The sequence below is a fragment of the Cydia strobilella genome, chromosome 1 (assembly GCF_947568885.1).
Source record: "Cydia strobilella chromosome 1, ilCydStro3.1, whole genome shotgun sequence".
Lineage (NCBI taxonomy): Eukaryota > Metazoa > Arthropoda > Insecta > Lepidoptera > Tortricidae > Cydia > Cydia strobilella.
Window position 1 is genome coordinate 34,886,933 of NC_086041.1, and position 26,009 is coordinate 34,912,941.

The following is a 26,009-nucleotide window of genomic DNA, read 5'->3' on the forward strand; positions in this document are numbered from 1 at the left end:
GCTACTCCTACTGAAAAATACATAAGACTATCCAGTTCGGTCATTTCCCCCACCGCTCATGACAGATCCAGTTATAGGTACTTGATTCATGTTTCTAATATTAACCGATGAAATGAACACATGCCTTTACACTTAATTAACAATTTATGTTAAGAGTCCCCGGCAAGCTCGGTTCTCCATACACACGTAGTTACGCTCTTTTTAAAACGACTAGCTAGATTGGTCTGAAACTGACAATGAGATAAGGTATATCTAGGTCTGTAATTAGTTTATGTAGCTTCAGATATTATAGTAAAAAAAAATACAGCAAATTTAAGTTTTTCATACAAAACTTGCTTTTGCTCTATTTCGTTTGTTTTATATACTAGAGCTATATAAACTAATTACAGGCCTAGATATACCTCATGTCATTGTATGTGCAAAGTTTCATTACAATCCAACACGTAGTTTTAAAATAAGAACGAAACTCTGTTTGTATGGGAAGGTGAAGTTCGGCAGAGCTTGCCGCGCGGGGACTCAAGTCTATCTACGTAGCGTAGCGTCTTATCGTAGGCGAACGACGCATCGCGCCCGCGCCGCGCCGCGCCGTTTCGCGTTCGCGCGAAGAACGCTCGGTTTATTTATTTCTCGCCGCGTCGCGCCGCTTCGCGTTGGCGAGTTGTTCGCCTACGTAAGACGTAAGACGCAGCCTTACAAACACAATTTACTAATACGGCAGGTAAGTAAACAATTTCAACTCAAATAATGCTTATTCCTTCGCTTAACCTTAAGGAAACACGCGCGTTCAATAAAACACAATGTGCCCTCTTAATAATTACATCGAAAAGGAAATATTTGACGCATATTGGCCATTATTCATTTTCCAATCCGTGCTCTTAATTCCCCCATTTTGCGTAAATAATGGGTTCTTAACTCCAGTTGACAAAACTTGTAACATAAAAACACTTCTCGGCATTTGCGTACATATTATTGCTCGGATTATCTATTTCTCGGGTGTGTACGATGAATTTACGAGAATTCGTTTCATTCCGAGTATTATCTTCTTGGCCATTATGAATACAATTACGTACTGTATCTCACTTATATGCATTTACTTTGTTAATATAATACAAAGTCATAATGCTCTACAAATTTTATTGAAGTTACGTCAAGCTTTGCTTATTATAAATTTGGAAAAACAAGAAATGTTAAAGGATTACATGTTTTGGAATTACGTTTGCATCGTAAGTGATTTTTGCTTTAATTTCGCAATGAGCCTCATAAATGTTGTCCAAAATGAGAGAATGACTAATATTTTTAAAACATTTTGCTATTCAGTTTTTGATTTACAACTAATTTGCACGTTTCGAACTATTTCATTCGGTGCTAGTATATTAGCATCGTGGAATCGCAAAATGATGATGTATACTGATGAAAAATATCTTTGTATGCACAGAGAAGAGATGAAATCAATGTTTGAGGCATATGTGCACATTATTAATGTATTTGGTCTCTGCAATAAAATGTATCAATGCGCGGTAAGTTACTATAATAATAATAACCTATTTTTAAGAAATGTATAACCAACTATCGCTAAAAGATGTTGGTGCTTCTAAGGGTGTATAGTGAAATAATGATCATCATTAATCATTTATTGTGAACCATGGTACATTGTTGTTAAAATTAAATCATAGGAACACATGGCAGGTGGCAGGGTACGCAGCGCGAAGCCGCGATTCGCGCACGAATGTGGAGGGGACTTTAAATCTAGTTAGAACATAGAGATACAGTAATCCTACCATCTATGAGTTAGAACTAATAGTTATTTGTTATACAAGGGTGCAAAGTTGTATTTTACCCGCGAGTGTGGAATTGAAACATGAGCAAGCGAAAGGATTCTATAGTTGAACCACGAGCGAAGCGAGTGGTTCTAAAATAGAATCTTGAGCGTAGCGAGTGTTTCAACACACGAGAAGTAAAATACATTTGCACCCGTGTGTAACACAAAACTTTTCCCCTCACTATAGCGAGGAAAGTGCAACATCCACAGGCGTTAGATCATCTTCATCACTGGAATCACTAATTTTTTTACGATATTATAACAGAAAACACTAGAAATTCTGATTTTTTTCGTGAGTCGGTGAGAAGAACAGTAAAAATTTCGTTGACAATGTTGACATTTCTGTTCTGACGTATGAAATGTCAACGATGCGTTTTGAAATTGCATCGACTCAACTTGTGCGTTCAGAATTATATTTAACATCATTATAAATAATCAAATGTTTCTTATGGAATTTTAAGGTTTATGACTTAAAATTATTAAATAAAGCTAAATTTGGTATTTTTTATTAGATTCTCAAACCATTTATTTAATGATAATTAATATCGAACGAACCGTTATTATGAGCGTTTTACGTTTTGTTATCAGTCAAGCTACTTAAACACGCTCCATCCAAGGTCAAATTACTTTCCCCACTAGTGGATAAAATGCGTTTTTCCCCGCTTGTTTTAAAGGATAATAGACGGCTTTCCGAGCTAGTGAGGGGAAAAGTTAATTACATTAGTACACCCGTAGGGCATTGCTTATAGATAAGTAGATATAGTATATGAAACATGTTTTTGGCCACAGTTAAATTCACTTATAATTATATTATTTAACCTAAGACAGAAGACAGACCTAGTTATTAATTTCGTTTACGTAGTACCAGTAGTACCACTGTCTATATCTTGTATGTTAATAAAAAATTCATAGACAGAGATCAAAAATAATATAAAAGGATTTTCAAGAGATGATCAAGCTAAACAATAACTCATACTTACAAACACTTTTGAGCAACCGAGTATGGAGGACTTGGAACAAAAACTCCCCGAAAATGTAAACCAGTTCAAAAATAAATTAGACAAGCATACTTATCATGGAGACTATACTATATATATATTTTCCTTGTGTGTGGTTAAAAATTTTGTTTCACTCGGTGGCAAAATTTGTTTAACCCTCGTGCTTTGAAACCCTCGCAACGCTCAAGATTCCATTTTTCCTAATATATAATAGTTATATAATTCCTAATAATGGGAAGAGGGTAACCGTTAAGAGGAATTTATATTGTCTGTGGACATACACAGCTGTTTGATAAAGAATTACTATTTTTTCGAGCCAGGCAATGTTTTTGGTTTAGCATAGTAGGCAACGGTAATCCGAACTCTCCCAGTAATCCGGCTCTCTTGAATCCGGATGAATGAGATTGTATTAAATCATTTTACGGTTTAGACTCACTTGTTTTAGTCACTCGCGCGACATGTTTCGGAGAGCCTAGGTCTCCTTTCTCAAGCACTAATAGTGCGAGCAGCGTTCACGACGACCGTGTGTTGCGTACTGCCGCTGCCGCGCGCCGCGTCGCTCACACAGCAGCGCAGCGGCAGCGGCAGCGGCAGTACGCAACACACGGTCGTCGTGAACGCTGCTCGCACTATTAGTGCTTGAGAAAGGAGACCTAGGCTCTCCGAAACATGTCGCGCGAGTGACTAAAACAAGTGAGTCTAAACCGTAAAATGATTTAATATTATAGTATGTCTCACAACAGTTTAAATTCAATGAGATTGTGCTCTATTTATGTGTTTTTTTTTAGATATTGTACGAGTTGATCAGTTTGTTTTTCAACTCTCTGTACTATGTGGAGATCTTAAAATCTACAACTTATGTTCAGGTAATACTATACCCAGTTATATTTGGCTACATAAACATACTAGTTTAAATGACAAAATTAGCTTTATATTAGTTTTTTATACCAAAATGGCGACCATTCCTTCTAATCTAACGAAAAAAAAAACATATCTACGAATACCAGCGCAGCGTCTCAATGATGAAATAGTTATTTGTTATACAAGGGTGCAAAGTTGTATTTTACCCGCGAGTGTGGAATTGAAACACGAGAGCTAGCGAAAGGATTCTATAGTTGAACCACGAGCGAAGCGAGTGGTTCTAAAATAGAATCCTGAGCGTAGTGAGTGTTTCAACACACGAGAAGTAAAATACATTTGCACCCGTGTGTAACACAAAACTTTTCCCCTCACTATAGCGAGGAAAGTGCAACATCCACAGGCGTTAGTTCATCTTCATCACTGGAATCACTTATTTTTTTACGATATTATAACAGAAACCACTGGAAATTCTGATTTTTATGTGAGTCGGTAAGAAGTGTTTTTAAGTAAAAAAATTGTTGACAATGTTGACGTTTCTGTTCTGACGTATGAAATGTCAACGATGCGTTTTGAAATTGCATCGACTCAACTTGTGCGTTCAGAATTATATTTATATAAATAAAAAATCTAACGTTTCTTATGGAAATTTAAGGTTTATGAGTTAAAATTATTAAATAAATCTAAATTTGGTATTTTTTATTAGATTCTCAAACCATTTATTAATGATAATTAATATCGAAAGAACCATTATTATGAGCGTTTTACGTTTTGTTATCTGTCAAGCCACTTAAACACGCTCCATCCAAGGTCAAATTACTTTCCCCACTAGTGGATAAAATGCGTTTTTCCCCGCTTGTTTTAAAGGATAAAAGACGGCTTTCCGAGCTAGTGAGGGGAAAAAACTATTTTGTTCTTTAAGAAGGCACCTGGGATTTACAAGGCAGTTTCGTTTTAAGTAATTACTTGAAATAAAATTATTTAAAATACATCCCGACGTTTCGAACCCTTGCTTGAGTTTTATTTCATGTATAACTATCGCAGTAACCGGAGACAATATTAATTTACTTGAATCATTTTAAGGATGGAGACAAAATTCTACGTGAATTGGCGATATTTGCATGGAATTTCAAGAACGCCCTAGCCTTAGCCATCCTGAGTGCTGCTTGCGAGCGGTTTTACCGAACCGTGCGAGATAGCATGCTAGTGTGCGCGAGAGCGATGACACTAGATGCTTCAACGCATGTTTATGAGGGTAAGTCAGGGAAGAACTATTATATAATCTGTGGTCAGGATAGAACCGAAATTTGAGCCGTAATAAGAGGCCACGCACACGAGCACATTTTCAATGAGCGTTAAAAAAGCGCTTGAATCCGCCCGCACGCTAAATTTGATTTAACGGCCAACGCCTAAAGTCGAAAACCCAACAACGCGAATAAATTCACATCGAACGTCGAAAAAGCGCTCGTGCAAATGAGGCCTTAAGCTACATTGTCCAAAAGTAGCTGATAGTTAGTATCAACTGTATCAAGGGAATTATCCTGCAGAGAGGACGCAAAAATGGAGTATGGTACCAAACCAAATTCAAGTTCATACTTAATTATTATTACGATTATATTTTAGTCTTCAATTCTTTTTTTACGTATGCCTTCAGTGTTTTAACAAGTTTCTCGATTCTACCTATAAGTAACATTTACAAAAACCGGATGATTAAACTTTTGGATTATTTTTGAACGAAGCTTATAATTACAAAACTTGTATAGTTCGTTAAGTGATTACTTATACTGAACGAACTATACAAGTTTTGTAAACATATTTTATGTGCGACGTTTGTTTCCTAGGGACAAATGTCCCCGTACAAGTGTCAAAACGGCACGCAAAGTTGCACGAATCAGGCGGCCTAGCCAAGGTGACAATCGCTTGCGCTTCGCTATCGAATCGCTTTGAGTCTCTCTATCACTCTTCCGTATTAGTGTGAGAGTGACAGTTGCGTTTAGTTCGCTACGTAGCGTTAGCGATTGGCATGTTTACGGGGCCAGTCATCACTCATCAGATATTTCAGTCCACTTCTTTCACTCTTGCTACCATGATATGTGTAAATGAGAAGTTTGTCAGAAATTTCGACGTAATGACTGTTCACAGAAACGCGCAGAACATGTAAGAACGTGGTCCGCTGCAACCGCTCCGGGTTCCGACGGCTGTCCGTGTTCGGCGTCTGCGTGGTGGACGCCACCACGCCGCTCCGCCTGCTGCTTATCGTGGGCTCTTACACCGTGGTGTTGCTGCAGTTTTCTCTGTCCTCTCTTATGTGAAAAATACTACCTAAGTCTAGAGTAATGTATAAAATAGATGCAGAGATTTGATGTGTATAGATTAATTAAATATAGGTAATGCACAGACCACTCAGTGTTTGACAAGACCGAAAGGTCACAAATCACGTTGTTCACGTTGTCCTTATCGTGTCAGTTTGCTATGTCCTCTAATCACCCTTCATAAATTAACCTTCCTACTAATAAAGAAAGCTCGAAAAAAAATCTTCTTTTATTTACTACTAGTTATAGTGAAATTGAAATTGGTTAGTTCATGAAATAAAACTATGAAAACGGATTATACCGCGTATATTGAATTTATAATACATCCCGTTTATAATACAATCCGTTTTCATAGTTTTATTTCATGAGTAACTATCGCGGTAACCGAAGACAATATTGGTTAGTTCAGTTGTGAAAAAAGCTTAAATTGAGAAATATTTATACACTGAAAAAAAAAGGACAGTGGGCAATTAAAAACACTAAATCCGTAATAACGTAATCCATAATATCCATACTAATATTATAAATGCGAAAGTGTGTCTGTCTGCTGTCTGTTAACTCTTCACGCTTGAACCGTTGAACCGATTTAGTTGAGATTTGGTATAGAGATAGTTTGAGTCCCGGGGAAGGACATAGGGTAGTTTTTTTTTATCCCAAAAGTCATCCTTTAAGGGGGTAAGAGCCCCTCCACACTCGTGCGCAAATCGCGGCGCGAAGCCGCGAACATGAGTGTGGAGTCTAGTTCGCTTATCAGCGAAATTGACTCCACACTCGCGTTTGCGGCTTCACGCCACGTAGTCTGTAGCGGGCTCAGACTTTTTATAAATATACTTTCGAAAACGTTTCGTTTACGAATATATCTCGATATGGAAAATTCGAGGCAGATACTTTTGGCGCGTTGTATCATGTGGTACTATTTATACTGACTGTAACTATAGGTGGACGCCAATGACGGATATATCGGCACCGCAGGTCCAACGCCAAAGACGGATTAATCGGTCACAGACCACAGAGCAACATAGACCTACGTGCATGTGCATAAAGTTCAATATCAGTTTTGACAATTCGGTGACGTGGCGTCCGAGTGACAGCTTTTGTTATTGACACGGCGTCGAAAAGGTTAATAGCCTGTTTACACTATCGCATTGGGAAACTGTAGATAGCTGTAAGATTTATTAAATAAATAAATATAAATATTTATGAAAGTAACTAATATTGCTACATACAATATCAACGTGTTATATAGTTGATTGTATGACTAGGGAATAAACCGATCCATTTTAGGCGAGGAGCGCATATGCCATATAGCTACCCGAGCCGGAACGGCGAGTGTCGATAGGCACAGCTAGCGAGGTTAAAATGGGTTTTATTACTTATTACCGACTTATACTATACAGTCTAATTTTCACTTTGAATAAAAAAAAACAACAGGTAGGTATTTATTTTATATTTTATGAAATATTAAAAGTACAATTGATACAATTTTTAATATGTAGAGCTATGTTTTTCCCGGGTAGATTAATTGTATTCTGAGTCAATTGGGGAGGCGAAAGATGTATTCCGGGCAGATTTATTGAATTCTGATTCGATTCGAGAGTAAATGTAGGCGAAATCAAAAATATGTATACATATTTTCCCTAGGGACTAAAATACGATTTTTGCCCCGCTTTGCAGGTGTAATACGAACTTTTAGAGCATGTGAAGTGAAAAAGATGTATTTTATAGGACACATATGAACTGTCTGAGAGGGACAGTGAAAGTTATATATTGTTTCTCATTCCCTCTTAGCAGCAAGGCAGAAGAAAGTGTCTGGCTAAGCTACATACGGTCTCTACATGTTGAAGAGACGTGCGAGCTAATAGCTACCGCTCTCGATTCATGGGCTTGATGGGGCATGGGTTGGCCGGTCAAAGTATTTTACAAATGCGGCCAGCATAGGTTTTACCTGTCAATCCTAAGCCCGCTCCACACTCGTGCGCGAATCGCGGCGCGAAGCCGCGAACGCGAGTGTGGAGCGGGCGTCGCGGATCTGCGAAATCGACTCCACACTCGCGTTCGCGGCGTTGAGCCGCGATTCGTTCCCGAGTGTGGAGGGAGTTTTACGAATAGTGTCAAATTGTTGTTTTTTTTTTTAAATTTTATGTTCTGGATGCTATGCTCTTTAAGCCAAATCTCATGAAACAAAACTAGGGTCAGATGCCTTGACTGACCTATGCTGGCGCAATCTATAAAAATCTTTGACTGTTTCCAACTATATTGTTGCTAATGGCAAGACTTTGGCCAGGCTTACAAACAAAGCCGTGGTGGAATGTTATCGATCCCAGTGCGCCCTCGCGAACGGCAAAGAGGGTGAAACGCCGGAGTGGGTTTAGTGGGTAGGGCCAAATACTCCCCCCCTCTCGGGAAGAGAGGGAAAAGGAGCGGCGAGTCCCACACACCGTTCGTAAGTGCATTCCCACTCCGTCAACAAAAAAAAAGGCTTACAAACAAAATTTTGTATCACACATTTTCCATGGAGTTGCTTTCAAATCTCTTTCCTTTCCTATCGGATAGATATCTGTACAAATAATCCGGTGCCAACGTAGCGACTATGACCAGACAGTTGAGGGTCCAGAATGTGACAGAAGCGAGCAGGCGCGTGTACGTGCCGAGGATTGAACCGTGAATGTTTCTGGAACAAGTAAATTTATAGTTGCCTATAGTAAACACTAGAGATGCCACGAATATTCGGCAACTATTCGGCCACTTTGCCGAATATTCGATATTCGGCCGAATGTAGCGTTCGCCGATTGCTGAAGACGTATTCAATACCTGCTCTAAACTGAACAGAGACGGCAATGAACAGAGGCCTTTCCGCAAAAAACGTAAATCGATATTTCTTTATCTGCCTCTCTACCGCTGTTGCATATTCAAGCGATAGAGAAGCATAAAAAGCCTCAGGGTACTTTTTCTTTCTTGTATGACAACCTAATATATCACTTTATAATTTATGTAGCTGTTTCTACTTGAAAATAATACAAATAAAATTTATTTGTTCTATAAAGCGTGTGCTAGACGGTCGCTGACAAGCCATCAGACCGTCTGACCTTGATAATGTTAGTATAGCCCGCTCCAGACTACGCGGTGCAAAGCCGCGAACGCGAGTGTGAAGTCGATTTCGCTGATTAGCGAACTAGACTCCAGACTCGCGTTCGCGGCTTCGCGCCGTGATTCGCGCATGAGTGTGGAGAGACCTTATGAAATTTTGTTAGAAACAACTGTCTACACGGTCTGTCCAGACCAAGGCCACGCAGTCCGAGGGCACAGATTAATAAATAGTTACTTACGGGCTGGTCGGCGACCGTCTAGCAAGGGCTTAATTCTACTCACACGTTAATTGCAGCGTACAAGGTGTTGCAAGCGACGTAGACCAGCACGGAGAACACGACACTCGCGGCTAAAGCGACGGTATGGTACCGGGCTTGCAGCCACAACTTTAGGTTCACTATCAGAACTAAAAGGTGGTACAGTACTGCTCCGAAAGACCTGAAACAATAACAAATTAACTATTGAATATATAGTTTGTCAAAAGACTGTCACATTTCAAACGTAGACAGAGAGAGTCATACCATCTTTGTCTTACACTAGTACTAGCGCCCAAAAGAAAGGGATGAATATGATTTTCCTGGTTGTTACTGACTGACAAATTGGTTTGACCAACTATATCTAAGCATATAACAAAACGCAATGCATGACAGTGACAGCTAACGTCACTTGATACATATTTCCGTATCCGTTTATATATTGCCATCTCTCTCTTACCGAATGTCCGTAATCTCGTTAACTTGTTGTGCGCGAATTCATTTTGTATTAATTAATATTGTACCAATCTTGACCTGCAAATGGTGCTTTTATTATGGAAATAAAAGCTCCGTATTTGTGCAACGCAAAGTGAGGTTTATTTTCAAGATTCCTCCAGTCCAGCCCAAGTGTCCAGTACACCAAAGGGTAAAAACGGGACCCTATTACTAAGACTCCGCTGTCCGTCTGTCCGTCTGTCACCAGGCTGTATCTCACGAACCGTGATACCTAGATAGTTGAAATTTTCACAGATGATGTATTTCTGTTGCCGCTATGACAACAAAAACTAAAAACAGAATCATATAAATATTTAAATGGGGCTCCCATACAACAAACGTGATTTTTTTGCTGTTTTTTCCGTAATGGTACGGAACCCTCCGACTCCCACTTGGCCGGTTTTTATTTTATTTTTAATCGAGACATCGAAATTTACCATACTAGACATAATATATATATTTTTACAACAAGAAAAAAATTTGATTAGTATATATTTACGAAAACTCCTTCAACAATTTTGTGAGCTTACCACAGATCCACAGGCTTCATGTCTGCACTGATGGCTGTGTCACCCACGGCCAACGCTGCAGCTACATAAATGACCACAGAATGGTACACAGCTACCAACATCCAGCCGCAGAACCGGGACCAGGACATGAGGCTGTTATTACTTATGACCTTGTACAGCATCGGGCTCCTGCAATTGGACGCTTTTTAGGGTTCCGTACCCAAAGGGTAAAAACGGGACCCTATTACTAAGACTCCGCTGTCCGTCTGTCCATCTGTCTGTCTGTCTGTCACCAGGCTGTATCTCATGAACCGTGATACTGAAAATTTTCACAGATGATGTATTTCTTTTGCCGCTACAACAACAAATACTAAAAACATAATAATATAAATATTTAAATGGGGCTCCCATACAACAAACGCGATTTTTTTGCCGTTTTTTTGCGCAATGGTACGGAACTTGCACTTGGCCGGTTTTTATTTTAAGTAGATAACGTACAATCTGTAGTATCACTTGCTTAATCATCGCGAGCGCGAACTTGGGTGGGGTATTTCCTCCTACCCTACACCAGAACAGGTGACGCAGCAAATAACTGTTGTGTCTCCTAAATGATTCTTAGTTTCTAAGTTCATAATTATTGTATGTTAGTCTTAAGGTATGTAGCCTTTTTATCCTGATAATAAAGGTTTTTTTAATAGTAGGATCAGTTTGTCTTTGAACTCTGTGTTTTTTCTAGAACAATCTTTTGGTGTAAATAGGACATTTCGTTTTAATTCTTCATCTGGCAACAATTTTGTCTGCAAAATATGCTGTCAGTTTCATGCGGTAATTTTATTTCATACTAATACCAGTAACTTTGAATTTACCGCATTATTTGTGACATATAACTTGCTGCCCAAAGTAATGGTTGCTAATTATAGTTGTGCCGTTTTGGAGAACGTTCTATGGGAAATATTCTAGCGAGAACATTCTCGAGAAAAGGGAGAACGTTCTCGAGAACGCCACAAGTCTATTGCTAATTCATTTCTAAACTAATATTAAATGGCGCAGTCGGTAGGATCCGAAACTTACTCCTTCTCTCCTTTTATAAAAATTTGCCGTCCCATAAAAATTTACGAGGGCTTAAATTATGCATATGTGAAACGCCATTTTATGTAAGCATTTGCTACAACAAGATTCGAATAATATCCATTATAGTACCTATTTTATAAATATGTGGTAGTATATATATATTTTATTTATTTATATATGCAGTTTGTAAGTTCGCTTTTTTTAATTTTACTCGATATATTTCTCACTCTGCACCAATTGTAGGTATCTCTGTTTGGCCCTATTGTTGACTGGTAGACTGCCATTTTGCATTAAGTCCGCCATTTGTAAGTTGTTGTATATTTTTTGTGCAATAAAGTTTAAATAAATAAAACTGACCTGAGAAGTAAATCTGCAGGCCACCTCTGTTCGGTCACGGACAGCACCATGCACGGCAGTGCCGTGAACAAGTTGTAAATGGTCAGGTACAAAGAGTCGTAGATCGATTGGCTAGAAAACGCGCTGTTTATTTGGTAGAACAACTGGAAGAAACAAGCCACTGATAGTGATGTTTTCAACGATAGAAAACGCGCTGTTTATTTGGTAGAACAACTGGAAGAAACAAGCCACTGATAGTGATGTTTTCAACGATAGAAAACGCGCTGTTTATTTGGTAGAACAACTGGAAGAAACAAGCCACTGATAGTGATGTTTTCAATGATAGAAAACGCGCTGTTTATTTGGTAGAACAACTGGAAGAAACAAGCCACTGATAGTGATGTTTTCAACGATAGAAAACGCGCAGTTTATTTGGTAGAACAACTGGAAGAAACAAGCCACTGATAGTGATGTTTTCAACGATAGAAAACGCGCTGTTTATTTGGTAGAACAACTGGAAGAAACAAGCCACTGATAGTGATGTTTGCAACACGTAATTCAATTATAACAGAAGATCATAAATAAAACGGCATCTTAACTATAAAACTCCCGGGAGACTCAAACATATTAAATTATTTTAAACTGGGTCCCTCACGTATTATTAAGTCGAATAGCTCGACATGTTTCGGTCCAATTTACCCGAATCCGATCCGATCCGGTCCGATTTTTTTTTCGGTATTTTTTATTTATTTCGGTTTTAGGCGGTGCTCCGTGAAGACGGTCCTCATAAATTGGACCGAAACATGTCGTGCTATTCGACTTAATAATACGTGAGTGACCCGGTTTAAAATAATTTAAACGACATCTTAGTAAATAGTTATCAAAATATTTATGATAAATAAGTTGGTGGTCAGCTTTTACCTATGGAGTGACCTAACCCATTGGTAAGAGGCTAATAGCAAAAGCTAGCTGGAAATATTTTAATTATTGTGATAACATTGAGCCAAAAAGCATTAAGAATTGCTGTAAATCCATGACTAGTTTCCTTACCATTAAGTTTCCTAGAACTAGATTCTTATAGAAAGAATAATGTATTAAAGTAGCGAATCTTTGGTAATACCAATGACCCATCACCAGTAGAATCCTCTTCAGCATGGAAAATTTCGTGAAAGCGTAATCTGCAGATCTGTAAAAAAGCAGGAAAGTCGTGTTTAAAATATTCCTTTTTTTTTAAGGTTCACCAGCAGTTCATCTTTATTAAGGAAAAAATTCCTTGGCTGAGCGACGATGTCAGCCTCTCAAATATTGCATCAACTTACATACTTACTATTTTTAAAGGCATATTTATTCTAGAAGACAGCTCTATCATGTTTCCAAAAAAAAAGTCATTTATTGTCGCAGTAAGTATACAAAAAAAACAGTAAAAAACAGTAGTAGGTACAAGCTTAAATTACAGCAGTATTTACACGTAGGAACTAACTATACATATATATATACATATATGACATGACCTGGAGGTATGAAAAGCTTTCATACCTCCAGGTTAAATTTCCCCTTGCCTGGAAAACAATACTTACACAGTTCTATTCAGTTCACAATTCTGACAATTCTCCCCTTGAAATGAATCTGGGTCTAAACCTGACATTTAAAAATCAGATTTCATCTATCTGATTTTCATAATTCTTTGCATTAATCAGATAGGGATACCCGTACTTCGACCTTTAAATTTTTCAGTATTTATTAAAATAATGTGCCATACCTGGCTCCGTTGGTTGGGCCATCTTGAGAGAATGGATGAGGATCGGAACGTGAAAAGAGCATACCTGGGCCGCCCAGGAAGAAGCCGTCCTAATTGGACGCCCCAGGTATCGCTGGTGCGACAGGGTGGAGGCGGATCTGCGCAAACTTCGAGTCACCAATTGGCGAGAGGTCGCACAGGATCGAGAAAAGTGGCGCTGTCTTGTGTCGGAGGCCAAGTCTCATTTTGGGTCGCTGAGCCGACGGAGTAAGTATACCTGGCAGCCTGATGGCCCTCCTTGCCGAAGATCCCGAAGCCTACGTGTGCCGTCTGAATCATGGAGATGTCATTGGCTCCGTCACCGATCGCCGCTGTGATCGGCCGACCAGGACTATTCTTTATTAATTTTACTATCTAGAAAAAGTTCATCATATTAACGATTGTATTGTATCTATTGTGTATATTTATCATAATTTGACAAGGCTGATGCTTAGTTTCTTATAAAATTTATAGGGAGGAATCATCAGATTATAAGAGGAATCTGGTAATGTACGTAGTCTTAAAAGAAGACCAAAAGACAGACCTTCCCTCAAAATCTAAAAAAATATCTAAGTTAAATGACCCAGAGCTCGACATACTTATGCCCAATAGATGACACCCTGCTGACAACCCTATTGCTAATGACGTAAGTTTAAAGATGACATGTACTGGCACGCGCACCGCGCACATCTACCTAATGATAGGTACATACCTTCGCTTTTTGTATCGGGGACATTCTGCAACATAGTACGGCATTACATTTCATCGCAACTTCGACAAAATCTGTTTCTACCGACTTCTCCAGAATCTGGTTGATACTGGCTCCATCTACAACTAACGCCAGTTGACCCTCGTCTGCTATTCTTTTAGATTCTTCTAAATGGGCTTTTATATCCGATTCTTCTTTCGCGCCTAAGATGAACATTTGCTTGGTATTTTCCGAAATGTAACCACATGATTGTGCTACATTCAATGTTGTTTCTACCTAAAAAAAATACCATTATTCTTTCTCCATTATTTTCCAAATCATTTTGTATTCTATTACAATTCTTTATCAAGTTTCCAACACAATTATTTTGATAATTTGATAATTTGCTAAGCTACTTGTTAGATAATAGAAGTCAAGCAGCTCGTTACTTTCTCACCTTGTCTCCAGTAAGCACCCAAAACTTGATGCCAGCACTCCGCAGTGACGCTATTGTTTCAACAACATCATCCTGTAAAGAGTCTTCTACTGCTGTGGCCCCAAGAAGGATCAGGCCACGCTCTAATATCCTGAACTGTTTAGTTATTTGTTCTAGGTCTTCAATACTTACAGTTTGTTTTTTTATTGCTGAAAAAGTATGTTATACATAAAGATTCCTAAAATGAATTTATTAGTAAATCAAATTTAAATTTTTTGTGACCTCAAAATTCAAAAATGTTTTCTGCAAATAGGTCTATAACTCCTCATGTCACCTGATTTGAATTTTGGAGTAGTGTTGTTATATAGGAGTAGCTTTTCAGGCATAATTCTACTAGAACCAACACAAGCGCAACGCTGGCGTGATTGGCGCAGAATAATTAGGACAGAGTGGCGCTCTCTTGCGCCAAAATCCTTTTTTGGTCACTGAGCCCGTGAAGTAAGTAAGTAAGCAAGTAAGTAAGAACCACCGCAGACTTTAAGGTAGGTACATACATTCACGAATTTCCTGATATTCCTCCTCAGGTATCTCTCGGAATGCTACGGCAAGCGTCCGGAGCCCTTTAATAGCAAATGCATTAATATCATGGCTTATTTTATCAACCATTTCCTTATTTTGACAAAGCGGAAACACTGAGCTTTCTGCCCCTTTGCAGAAAAGCCAAATCTGAAAACAAGCATCTAATAAACTTTAGACGAATTTTGGAAATTTCAGTTATGGTCGAGTTAAATTCGATCGAAAATAACGTTGAAGAAACATTTAGGACGTAATTTAGATTATCTTTGTATTTGTTAGAAGGAGTACCTACCAAATATTACAAACTCCATGTTTACCTTTCCATTTTTATCTCTAAAAAGAACAGAGATTCTATTTCGTTCAGAAGTGAATTCAACCGATTCCAATTTCTCGTACACTTCAGTGTCGTCTCTAGTTTTCACGAATACATTGTTTCCTTCTTCACCAAGAAATGTTACACCAAAACTGTCCGCAGCTTCAACAAGAGCCTTCTCATCCGGACTGGTAGCCTGGTACTGAACATTTGTTTTAGAGATATTATTGATCATGTCCCTTGAAGATTGTAGAAACCCATGTCCATTGGGGATTCTACCATTTTCCATAAACTTGATTTGGTTCTTGGGTTGTTGCTCGCTTGACCCTGAAAGCCATTCACTGAGTTTACGCATATCTGCCGTGGAAGTCTGTGCAGTATGGCAGAGAGCGAGAATCAAGAAAAATAATTTGACATCTGCCTGAAAGAAAAATCGGTGGTTAACTTTGCAATAAAAGATCTGCTTTAAAAACATGCCAGTGTCTTCATCACAAGCAAACATACCTATAGTATTCGAACAAATAAATAACATGTTTTGCGTTAGTCTAAGCCTGACCTGCCCGGTATCCACCAGTTCTTCAGTACTTATGTCGTAAAGCAACTTTTTCCTCTCTTCGTACACATTTCCTTTTATAGAACAACCTTTGAAAGCCATTATGTTTTTGTAAGCGTTCCCGTTTTGTCGGAGAAGAGTATCTCGATTTGTCCGAGTTCTTGGTTTAGATCGGAGGTGTTTGCAAGTGCTCTTAGACCAGTTTCTTTACAACGGAGGTCTTCATCCCATCCTACATATAAGGCACCTGAAGAGTAGTTAAGTGACAATAATTACCCATGTATTCTTCTGCATAAAATAAATGTCAAATTAAACTTACCAATAAACTTATACATCTCAATGGTAACAAAGAGTGACATTGGAATTATGTAGTAATACAACAACAAGAAAGAGAACACGTCTTGCATGACACCAGAAAATGGTTGCGGAAATGTGGCTCCCAATCCTAGATATAGATCTCTGGATTGTTGGTTAACGTCAATATATCTCTTGGCGATGTAAGAAACTGCAATCTGTAAGATTATTATGCCGATGAAAATGTAGAGGCATCGGTTGATGGCGGATTCACAGGAGGAAAACTTGTTGCTGACGTATTTAGCATTCAGAGCCAATTTCGTTTCTTCCCCTGAAACACACGGAAATTATTGATTCCCATATATTCGCCCATGATTCCCTGTCGGAATCGTGGACGTATCATACTATCGGCAGCACATCAGAACCTCCAATCGTGGGTGACGAGGGCTTTTAATGAAATGCAATAATCAACTCACAATCTTTACTGGACAAGACTGATTACAAATCATAGCACACATGTTACTTCTCTATTTAAGCAAACCAGTGCTGGTCGTTTCTGTTTCGCATAAAGTGGTAGAATGGACCAAAGTGTTTGCTTCAATACTGAAAGGTTTACCCGCGAGAAATCATTTAGAGACCCATGTTACAGTATTTGGAGTTACAAATTTAAGAAGACCATAACTGGTGCTTAGTTATCATAACTTTCTGGTGAAGGCTTTTTTAGGGTTCCGAAGACTCCACTGTCCGTCTGTCTCATGAACCGTGATAGACAGGTGAAATTTTCACAGGTGATGTGTTTCTGTTGCCGCTATAACAACAAATACTAAAAAGTACGGAACCCTCGGTGGGCGAGTCCGACTCGCACTTGTCCGGTTTTTAGTTCTTCTTTTTCTAACACACGTTGCTTTACAAAGTGGGTCAAATACATTTCAGAAAAAGTTTCCTTCTCCCGGGTACATATACCTATATCACGTTTTTCTTTCTGAGTCTCGACTATCTCGAGAAGGTAGAGATAATATGTCACCCGCCTGTAAGGTTACAGCGTAAAAATTTGGTTCTGATTCTCTAGAACTCTAGAATAAGCATACAATAAAATGTGTATGACCAAAGTTTGTTATCGTTGTCTTTAGTAGGTCATTCTGTATTGGCAGTGGTGTTCAGCTGGCAGAATTATATTATAATAAATCAAGACAGTTCTCATTCCTAGCGTTGGAAATTAGCATCTAAATAGATTTACGGCTAAGGAATGGAATGCGCTCCCGCCATCTGTATTCCCTGATCAATATGACCTCGGTCTCTTTAAAACAAGAGTGAATAGGCTGTTACTGAACCGGTGAGCTACATCTTAGGCCCTGTCTTCACTTTCCATCAGGTGTGACTAGGGCCAATCGCCGATCAGTTTATAATAAAAATAAAAATAAAATTTACTTAACTACATAAATTAACCTGTATAGACTGCACATCCCAGAGCCCACTCCGTGTTCAAGACTCTAGATCCACGCAACATCAGCTTATCAGTTGAGAGCGGTAGACTGTCTGTCCCAGGGATTTCCAGCCTTCCGTAAAATGTGTACAGATCAGCTATCGGATTCGGTATTTCTATGCGTAAACCTTGAGGCAAATTTTCTGTAAAAGAAGGAAAAAAGATTTAGAAATATGAAAACTCGGAGTAAAAAGGACACTGGCACCTATTTGTCTAGATGACAATGTTACGGCCGTTCTGTCAAATGTTGCAATACGCCTTATGATCGCCTTAAAAATATCACTATGGATTTTCTATCACAATCTTGATAGCTGGCTAAGTGTCTCCTACCATTATGATACCCACAACGCTGACACTTTCTCAAATCAAATTGGAATCCATAAGTGCAACTTTTAAATAATTTAAGCATCAAGGAACATCCTCAGATGGATAAAAGTTTTTTGTTTACCAGGAGTGCATCCCACAAGAGGTAGCGGAACCCTCAGCGTCTTCAGATTCGTATCTCCGTCCAGATTAGCCGTGGTCACGAAGCACTTGCCCTTGAATCCCTCAGAGCATAACAGAACCAAGTCTGCTGGGACTTCGCATCCCTCCTTCACCCGAACTAGGGTGCCGGGGGAGATGGTGGAGTTGCGAACCTCTTTGATCTTTCCTTCGAGGAGTACTTCCACTGAAATTAAAATTGGAAACGAAGATACATTTACCTATAAGGTAAATTAATATAATTACACTTAAGAACAGTGGAATTGGGTAAGACTTTATATGAACACTTTGTACAGAAATGTCTGTTAAATGCGAAATAAGTTTCACTTGCATCATGGTCTCATAAAACCACACAAAAACTTTTTTTTAATTTGTATTATTTGAAGTAGAAAAACTGCTATATAAATGAAACAGATGTCATATAGGCACTTTGGCCGGTTGGCTAGAATGTACCGTAAACCCTTAGAGATTGCATATAGAATATACTTGTGAGAATTCGACCCAATCATCTGCATCTGCCGCGAATGCAGAGGACGATTATTGGTCACTTTTTCTTTGGTATTATGATATCCATTTCAGTTTGTTTTATATAGATGTAATGAATAATCTTTTATAGTTCGTATTTATGCTGCTACTTCAGTACAACAAGCACTGACTTTAATAAACTTAATATTTTGGCTTACCAATCTGGTTGTTGACACGGTCATCGTTCCCGTGCCGTCGCCAGTCCTCGTAGGCGCTTTTAACCGCCGTAACCATCACCATGAAGGCGAGGGGCACGATACTTGTTAGTGGCGACACTGGGCTATCTGTAAAATATTGTAAGTGGGTCAAGGGTCACCACGAAAAAAAATTAAAGAGATACTTGCTGGAGAGGGTCAGCTTTAAAGTCGGTAAGTAAGTCGGGTAAGATGCGAATTGTCTGCTACAATGGGTATCATACTGCTACTTTTTATAATTTACTGAATGCCTGTTGATCCTGCTCACGTCTTCCGAATCAGCCTGAAGTCTAGTTCTGTTTCTGTGCGATTTTTTTCTTCTTTCCATGTGAAAGTCATAAAAAATCAAAATAAAAACTACGATTTTGTGTTAGCCCCCTCTTAATGTTGGATAAGTACATCAAATTTGGCAAATATGCTGTCTAGATAATCTAGAATTGAGGTTGCAAAAAGAACCTGGAGCTTGGACTCGGCCCTAGTTTTTGTACTAAGTATACACCTGACCCCTCCCAACTCCTCAACTCCACACAGTTTTTGGGATAAGTACTTACCGATAGCCAAAGAGATGATGGTAACTATCACGAAGTAAACATGTATGACGCGCCGGAACTGCTCAGCCAGATTCTTAGGCACGAAAGTAAGCACCGTGTATCGGGACGTTTTGATTTCGTTGTGTCGCTTGCCAGGTGTCTTCGCGCCGACCTCGATCAGACGGGTTTTTGCTGTGGCCTCTTCTTTCTTGGTCTGAACAACGAAATGGAAAAACTATTGCAGTCTGACTATAGAGCTCAAAAATTATCCCAAGTGTATTGTGCTGCCAGCTACTGCTCGCAACTTGACAACGTTCCATTCTTTATTCTTTAGTCAACATGCGACAATCCGTCGTGGCTAGTTGTAAAGTCCTATCACTTACGACGAAATACCGGTGTCCGTGAGGCAATCCCAATCTGTAGCATCACTCAAGGAGAGGCTTAAATAAGGGTTCCTTTTGTACCTTTTTGGTACGGAACCCTAAAAATTGTGGCTTCCCGACTCATAATGAGTGAATGAGTTGAATGAGTATTGGAATGAGTTGTCTCCCTCCTTAAGGAAATCGCGGTCCGTTGCATCGCTTAAGGGGCAGTTAAGGAAACTGTGGCTATCGGACCAGAATTAACTGTTATGTGTTGTGTTATGTATATTTATTATATATAACTTAGGTATTATATATATTTGTTATACTGTTACTTCAAATTTTTATCTTATTTTATTTATTTTCGTCCTCTTTTATAAATTTATTGACTTTCCTCTAGTCTATTGTACGCAGTGCTGTATCTGTCTACCGTTCTTCATCAATTCTCATCTACTCAAAGGTTAACTGGAAGAAATCCCTTAAAGGGATAAGTTCGCCTTTGTACTGCCTATTTCTGTGCCATATTTGTTTTCTATGTCTTTGTACAATAAAGAGTTTATACATACATACATACATACATAATTTGGTTCCGCTCTATTTGATAGGTATTTTTCAATTTCCTTTATCTTTCTAGTTCGATTTCGTACATATTTTTATTTATATTATGTACGTATTGAGTATTTTGTTTATTTATATTTACGTTATGTTTATTTAGGTATGTATTATTTTATTCTTATATTTGTAATGTGTATATTCAAAATTTATATTTCGTTACTTTTAGTGGTTGTACAAGTAAATTGTTGTTTTTGTTTGTCATTCATTGTTAGTCACATTTTCTACTCATTTCGTCAAAGGTTGACTGTAGATCCCATATAGGGATAAGGCCTTTCTTGTATTTAATTCTCTTTGTAACTGTTTTTCTCACATTTGTTTTTCTATGTACAATAAAGAATACATACACTTTACCAAAAGCAACTACCGAACAACTTTTTGCGCTACGACATTGGCGAAATCTTTATATATTTGATGGAAGTCATATTTTAAAAGAAGAAGAAAAACTTACCCTACAACCAAATATGGTCCTGAACCACAAAAACCAGCGAGGCAGCCCACTAAAAACCGATTTCGCCTCCATCGTCACTGTCATGCACCGTATACCCAGGATGCAATGTTTAAAACATGTATTACATGCACGCTGCGACTTTAACAATCCGATATCTAAATCCCTTATCAATAACTTATCTTGTCACAATCGTGGCGTGTTCATCTCATTATTAGGTTCTTTAGGTCACATCGTACCTAAAAGTGATAATTCATAGTTCTTATTTCAAAGACATAGGGCTTACCTCTGGTCAGTCTGGTTGCTGTTTACATTGGATATATGAAAATACCTCTCATGCTGTCAATTTACGTTGTGGTTCGTTATCGGGTTTTTCCCAAACGTTTGTGTTGCATCTCTTCCTTTTATACAAAAAACAAAATGACACAACATTACATTTATAATATTAAAATGTGCCTACTTTGCGCCAAAATTCGAAATATAATTTAAAGTTTTAAACTATTACATAGGTATATTATGGTAGGTATGTTTATATACTTATATATTCTCGGCGCATTGGTGTTTGCTGTAATGCCGTTTAACCAGACTTGTATTAAATTAAATATATACAGGGTGGCCAAAAAATAAGTGCATTCCCGTTGCCAGGGAGGTTTTGGGATTATACTGAGCAACTTTTACTATGGGACCAACCACGAAATCTGAAGAAAAATACTTCTGCAGAAATGAGTGTCTTTCATCCCTTGGTTAACAATTTACTATTTATTATGTAGTCCGGTTGTGGTAAACGCCTATAAAAAATTACATTCCTATTATTTCAATAAAACACTTTTTTATAAAAAATAGAATATATTTTAATTGATTTTATTAAGAACTAACGATGTCGCTATTTGTTCACTAGGTATTAATAAATAAAATATAGCTTGAGGTAATTTACAATATAATAAGTAAATACTCGATAGACAAAACTACATAGGTACATTAATTATTATCAGACTATCACAGAGGCACATCTCTAAATAAGGTAAGGTAAAGTAAAAGAAACATTGGGGCAAGGTGGTACTTCTGCGATTGCCATTCCATCTTACCGATTTAAAATCTATTTTCCTACCGGGAAAACATCTATAGGTTAGGTAAAATATATGATAGATAGGTAGATAAATAGATATAGCGTTTATGCGTACCTATGAACTTATTAGAGTGGTATTCCATTTGTCCAAGATCTTTGTCCAATGTGAGATGCAAATACACATATTGTATAGGGCCAGTGATAAATTCTCTTTTCGTATTGAAGTCTTTTAGTATGCATTTATCATTGGCCCACCCTATACAAGGATCTGGGCCCCACGTATACTTAATAAGGTATTATATCATTGATTGAAATGTGCTTAAATTTGGTCCTTCAGTATTAATTATCACATAGAATGTTAGTTTTATTTTACTTGGCAAAATTTTACATTTTTAATTTACGCACGAAATACGATACCCGCCAAGTTCTTGACGTCATCACGCGACAACATACATATTACAGGTATCTATAAAATTTTTGTGTTATGAATTTTCACTTTCTTGACGAGTAAAAAATTTAATAAGTATAAATAATGTTAAATATAATAATTGTTATTATTATGATTTGCTATACCGAATACTTAATAATATTAGTTACTTAGTTATTCTTTAGTTAACACATAATACATACTTATAATTAAATTACTAGTACAAACTTTGACTAGAGAACTAACTACAGGTTTTTTAATCATTGGCCCCTCTTTTTTTTCTCTGAAAAATATAAATACCTATATTACCTATGTATAAATTATTTTTGGCATTTTATTTGAACTAAAAATGTCGTACATACGAACAGAATGCGACCAATTCCGAGCATGTTTGAGAAATAAACAATATATAATACTTTTAAATAATTACATTTAATTTAATATTTAATTTTGTAATTTTAATACTTTCAATTACAATTATCCCAACCCTAATAATTGTTCGGAGCAATGCTGAGCCGAACAGAGCCGGGTTTGACGGAAGCGAGGAGTTTCGCACCTGACTGAATCACAGCTCGATTGGCAAGACGATAACAGAACTCAAAATACTAACCCTGTATTGTCATTTTTAATTATTTTTATATAATACATAAGTAGGTTTGTAAATATGTATTATTATTTATATTTGTACTAACAGGTCTTAGTATTTAAATTTATTATATATTATATTACTCGTTTCCTAGTTAAGTATAAGATTACGTGCGTAGTATGTGCGTTCCCAGGCAGCAAAGTGACGTCAGCGACGTCATAGTGACGTAATAATGACGTAAATATGGGGTCATCATGACGTCGCTTACGTCATGATGACGTATAAATGCTGTTAGGGTTGTATTAACTTGTACAAAAAATATAAGAAATATCTACAGTACAATCTAATGTATTTTTTTACTATAAGTATTACATATGAAAAGTAGATAGGTAAGGGTTAGAAGATAATAATTACATAATTTAAAAAAAATTAATTATTATTTTCGTTGTATGTCTAATAGGGAAGAATACGTACTCGTCCATACAAAAAGAGAAAATTTTCAAAATTTGCAAAACAATTTTTTTAAAGCGAAACCTATATAAAACTTGAATATATTATGCTGAAGCGATCGACATCAAAATTAAAGTGATTTGTTAAGATTTAGTTAGTGGAAACCGTTTTCTCCCGAAATCGATATTTTATAAAAAAAATACCGTTATTTCGTTTATATACGATCGCAAAGCTATTCATCCCACTTAACAGATGATTTTACTACTATACGCCAAAAATAGAAATAATAGTTACTAAAATATAAATAATTATTTATTTAGGTACACAAATGTTAATTCACAGCTTTGAAGTAAGTATTTTTTTACTAAATACTTATAACTAATTTAACTTAATCTACTTACTTAATCTTTTTATAACGCTTGGCGTTCTCTTTACTTATTCATTCAATCAACTAATTTGACTAATCAATTAATTACCCTGTATTACGTCAGCGAACGGCACGTTTACAAAGAACCATCTATTGTCGAATTTAAACTATCGTGAGACATATTAACTTAACTAACTTACCGGTTTCACTCACGTATTTTTAGTCACTCGCGCGACATGTTTCGTTTATAAACGGTGTATCCTTTTACACATTTAACTTTAAAGAATCAGAATGCTCATGTGATTCCCAAAAGTAGGCTACAGCGATCATAATGGATTGTTTCCAAACAATCTTAGTAAGTTGAAACAACTTATAATGAAATGAGACTAGGTCTCTATTTTCAAGCACTAACAGTGCCTGAGTTAGTAGCGGTCACGACGGGTGGGCTAAAAATACGTGAGTGAAACCGCTAAGTTAGTTAAGTTAAACCAACTATTGTTATAAAATAGCCGAATTTACAAACCTCGGAAGGGAGCTCATTCCACAGCCGAATAATTACCTAAGACTAAACTTGACAACGAAAAGATTGGGCGATACACATTTTATTGTATGTTCAAGTAACTTGTCGTCTTTCCTGCAGACATCGCAAAGTTAATGGTTACGCTGTAACCTTACAGGCGGGACAGGCGACCTAGCCAAGGTGACAATCGCTATCCCTTCGCCATCGAATCGCATTGTGTCTCTCTATCACTCTTCCGTATTAGTGTGACAGTGACAGTTGCGTTTCGTTCGCTCCGGAGCGTTAGCGATTGGCATGTTGTCTAAGGGGGTAAGAAAAACGTGTATATATGTAAAGCCTGACCAGTAATATATGATCATTGTCAAGAGGGCGCTGTTAATTCTCATGTATAGGGTGACAGTTCAGTATAGTATGAAAAAATTAGTTCCAGTGAAATTCCGCAACATGGCGCGTGATCATATATTCCTGGTCAGGCTTTACCCGGGTCGTTACCTTTTACTCTACCTATTATTGTCCACAGAAGACCTTTTACTGAATTTAACCCATTACTTATCAATATTGCTAGTCGACTTTAATTCATTATTTTTAGCAGCAACAAGTATCATCATCCTCATCATCCTTGCGTTTGCAACAAGTATGAGCAAGTATATTTTTAAACCCTCACAAAAGACTAGCTCACAATCTATTGGTAAAAACATTGGCACCAGTTTCAACAAGTTGCTATCCCTTAATATCTGAGAAGTATCGATAACATTAGTCTGGTAGGTACCAGTCTTGTGTCTACAACTACATAGTAAGTCCAACAATATCTTTAAAAGTTCAAACCCACATCCTCCTCAAACGTCGCGATAATTGCATGTGATTTCCAATACATTGCGGCATTTGGTCGATCTATTGAATTCGTTGCTCTTACTTAGCCAGCAATTATCTATAATCACATGGGATTTGTAATAACGTCTGTAGAAGCTTTAAGGGACACTATTTCACATTCTAGTGGTAAAGACAGAGCCAGCGGTATCAACGAACTGCTTGCCCTTACTGTCTGAGAAGTATCGATAACAATAGTCAGGTGCTAGTGTTGTGACTACAACTAGTACGTTTAGCAGCCAGAAGGATAGGGACGAGCAGAGCCGGGTGTATGTGCCGAGAATTGCGCCGTCGATTTGTCTGGAACAAGTAAAAATAAAAGATTGTTTCGAATCAAAGATTTCAATTGTTAAGATAGGGCCGTCAGACCCTTTGACACGAACCTTTTTCATACTAGTAAAACAAGCGCCATCTGTAGGACTCGTGCGAACAATGCGCGGCCCTGTTACAGCAAAACTTATAACTTATACATAAGCTACTTGCATTTAAGGCTCAAATGTATGATCATAATCATAATATTTATTAATAATATAAATGACATGTCACATTTTATACAGTGTATAAAGATTATATTTAAGTATGAATTTTCGCTACATAATGTAGGTTGTATTTAATATCTTACATCTACCCTAAGTTCCTAATTTAAAGAACTCTTTATGGTCGTAGAACGCTTGCTCGATTAACCATTTCTTTAATTTGTTTTTAAATACTGC

General features: G+C 37.5%; 1 protein-coding gene and 1 pseudogene across 2 annotated transcripts in view; both read right to left on the reverse strand.

The window, feature by feature from the left end:
• Positions 1-7,490: 7,490 nt before the first annotated feature.
• On the reverse strand, positions 7,491-21,088 carry LOC134742646 (phospholipid-transporting ATPase IF-like; annotated as a pseudogene).
• A 2,376-nt stretch (positions 21,089-23,464) lies between these two features.
• LOC134744956 (phospholipid-transporting ATPase IF) overlaps positions 23,465-26,009 on the reverse strand; it is a 36,219-nt gene continuing 33,674 nt past the window's right edge. The window contains exon 16 of one of the 2 annotated variants that reach the window (XM_063678913.1): positions 23,465-25,596. In XM_063678913.1, the coding sequence (XP_063534983.1) occupies positions 25,413-25,596 (184 nt within the window). In that variant the 3' untranslated portion in view covers positions 23,465-25,412. The remainder of the gene's footprint in view (positions 25,597-26,009) is intronic. The other variant, XM_063678905.1, reaches the window with a different exon arrangement.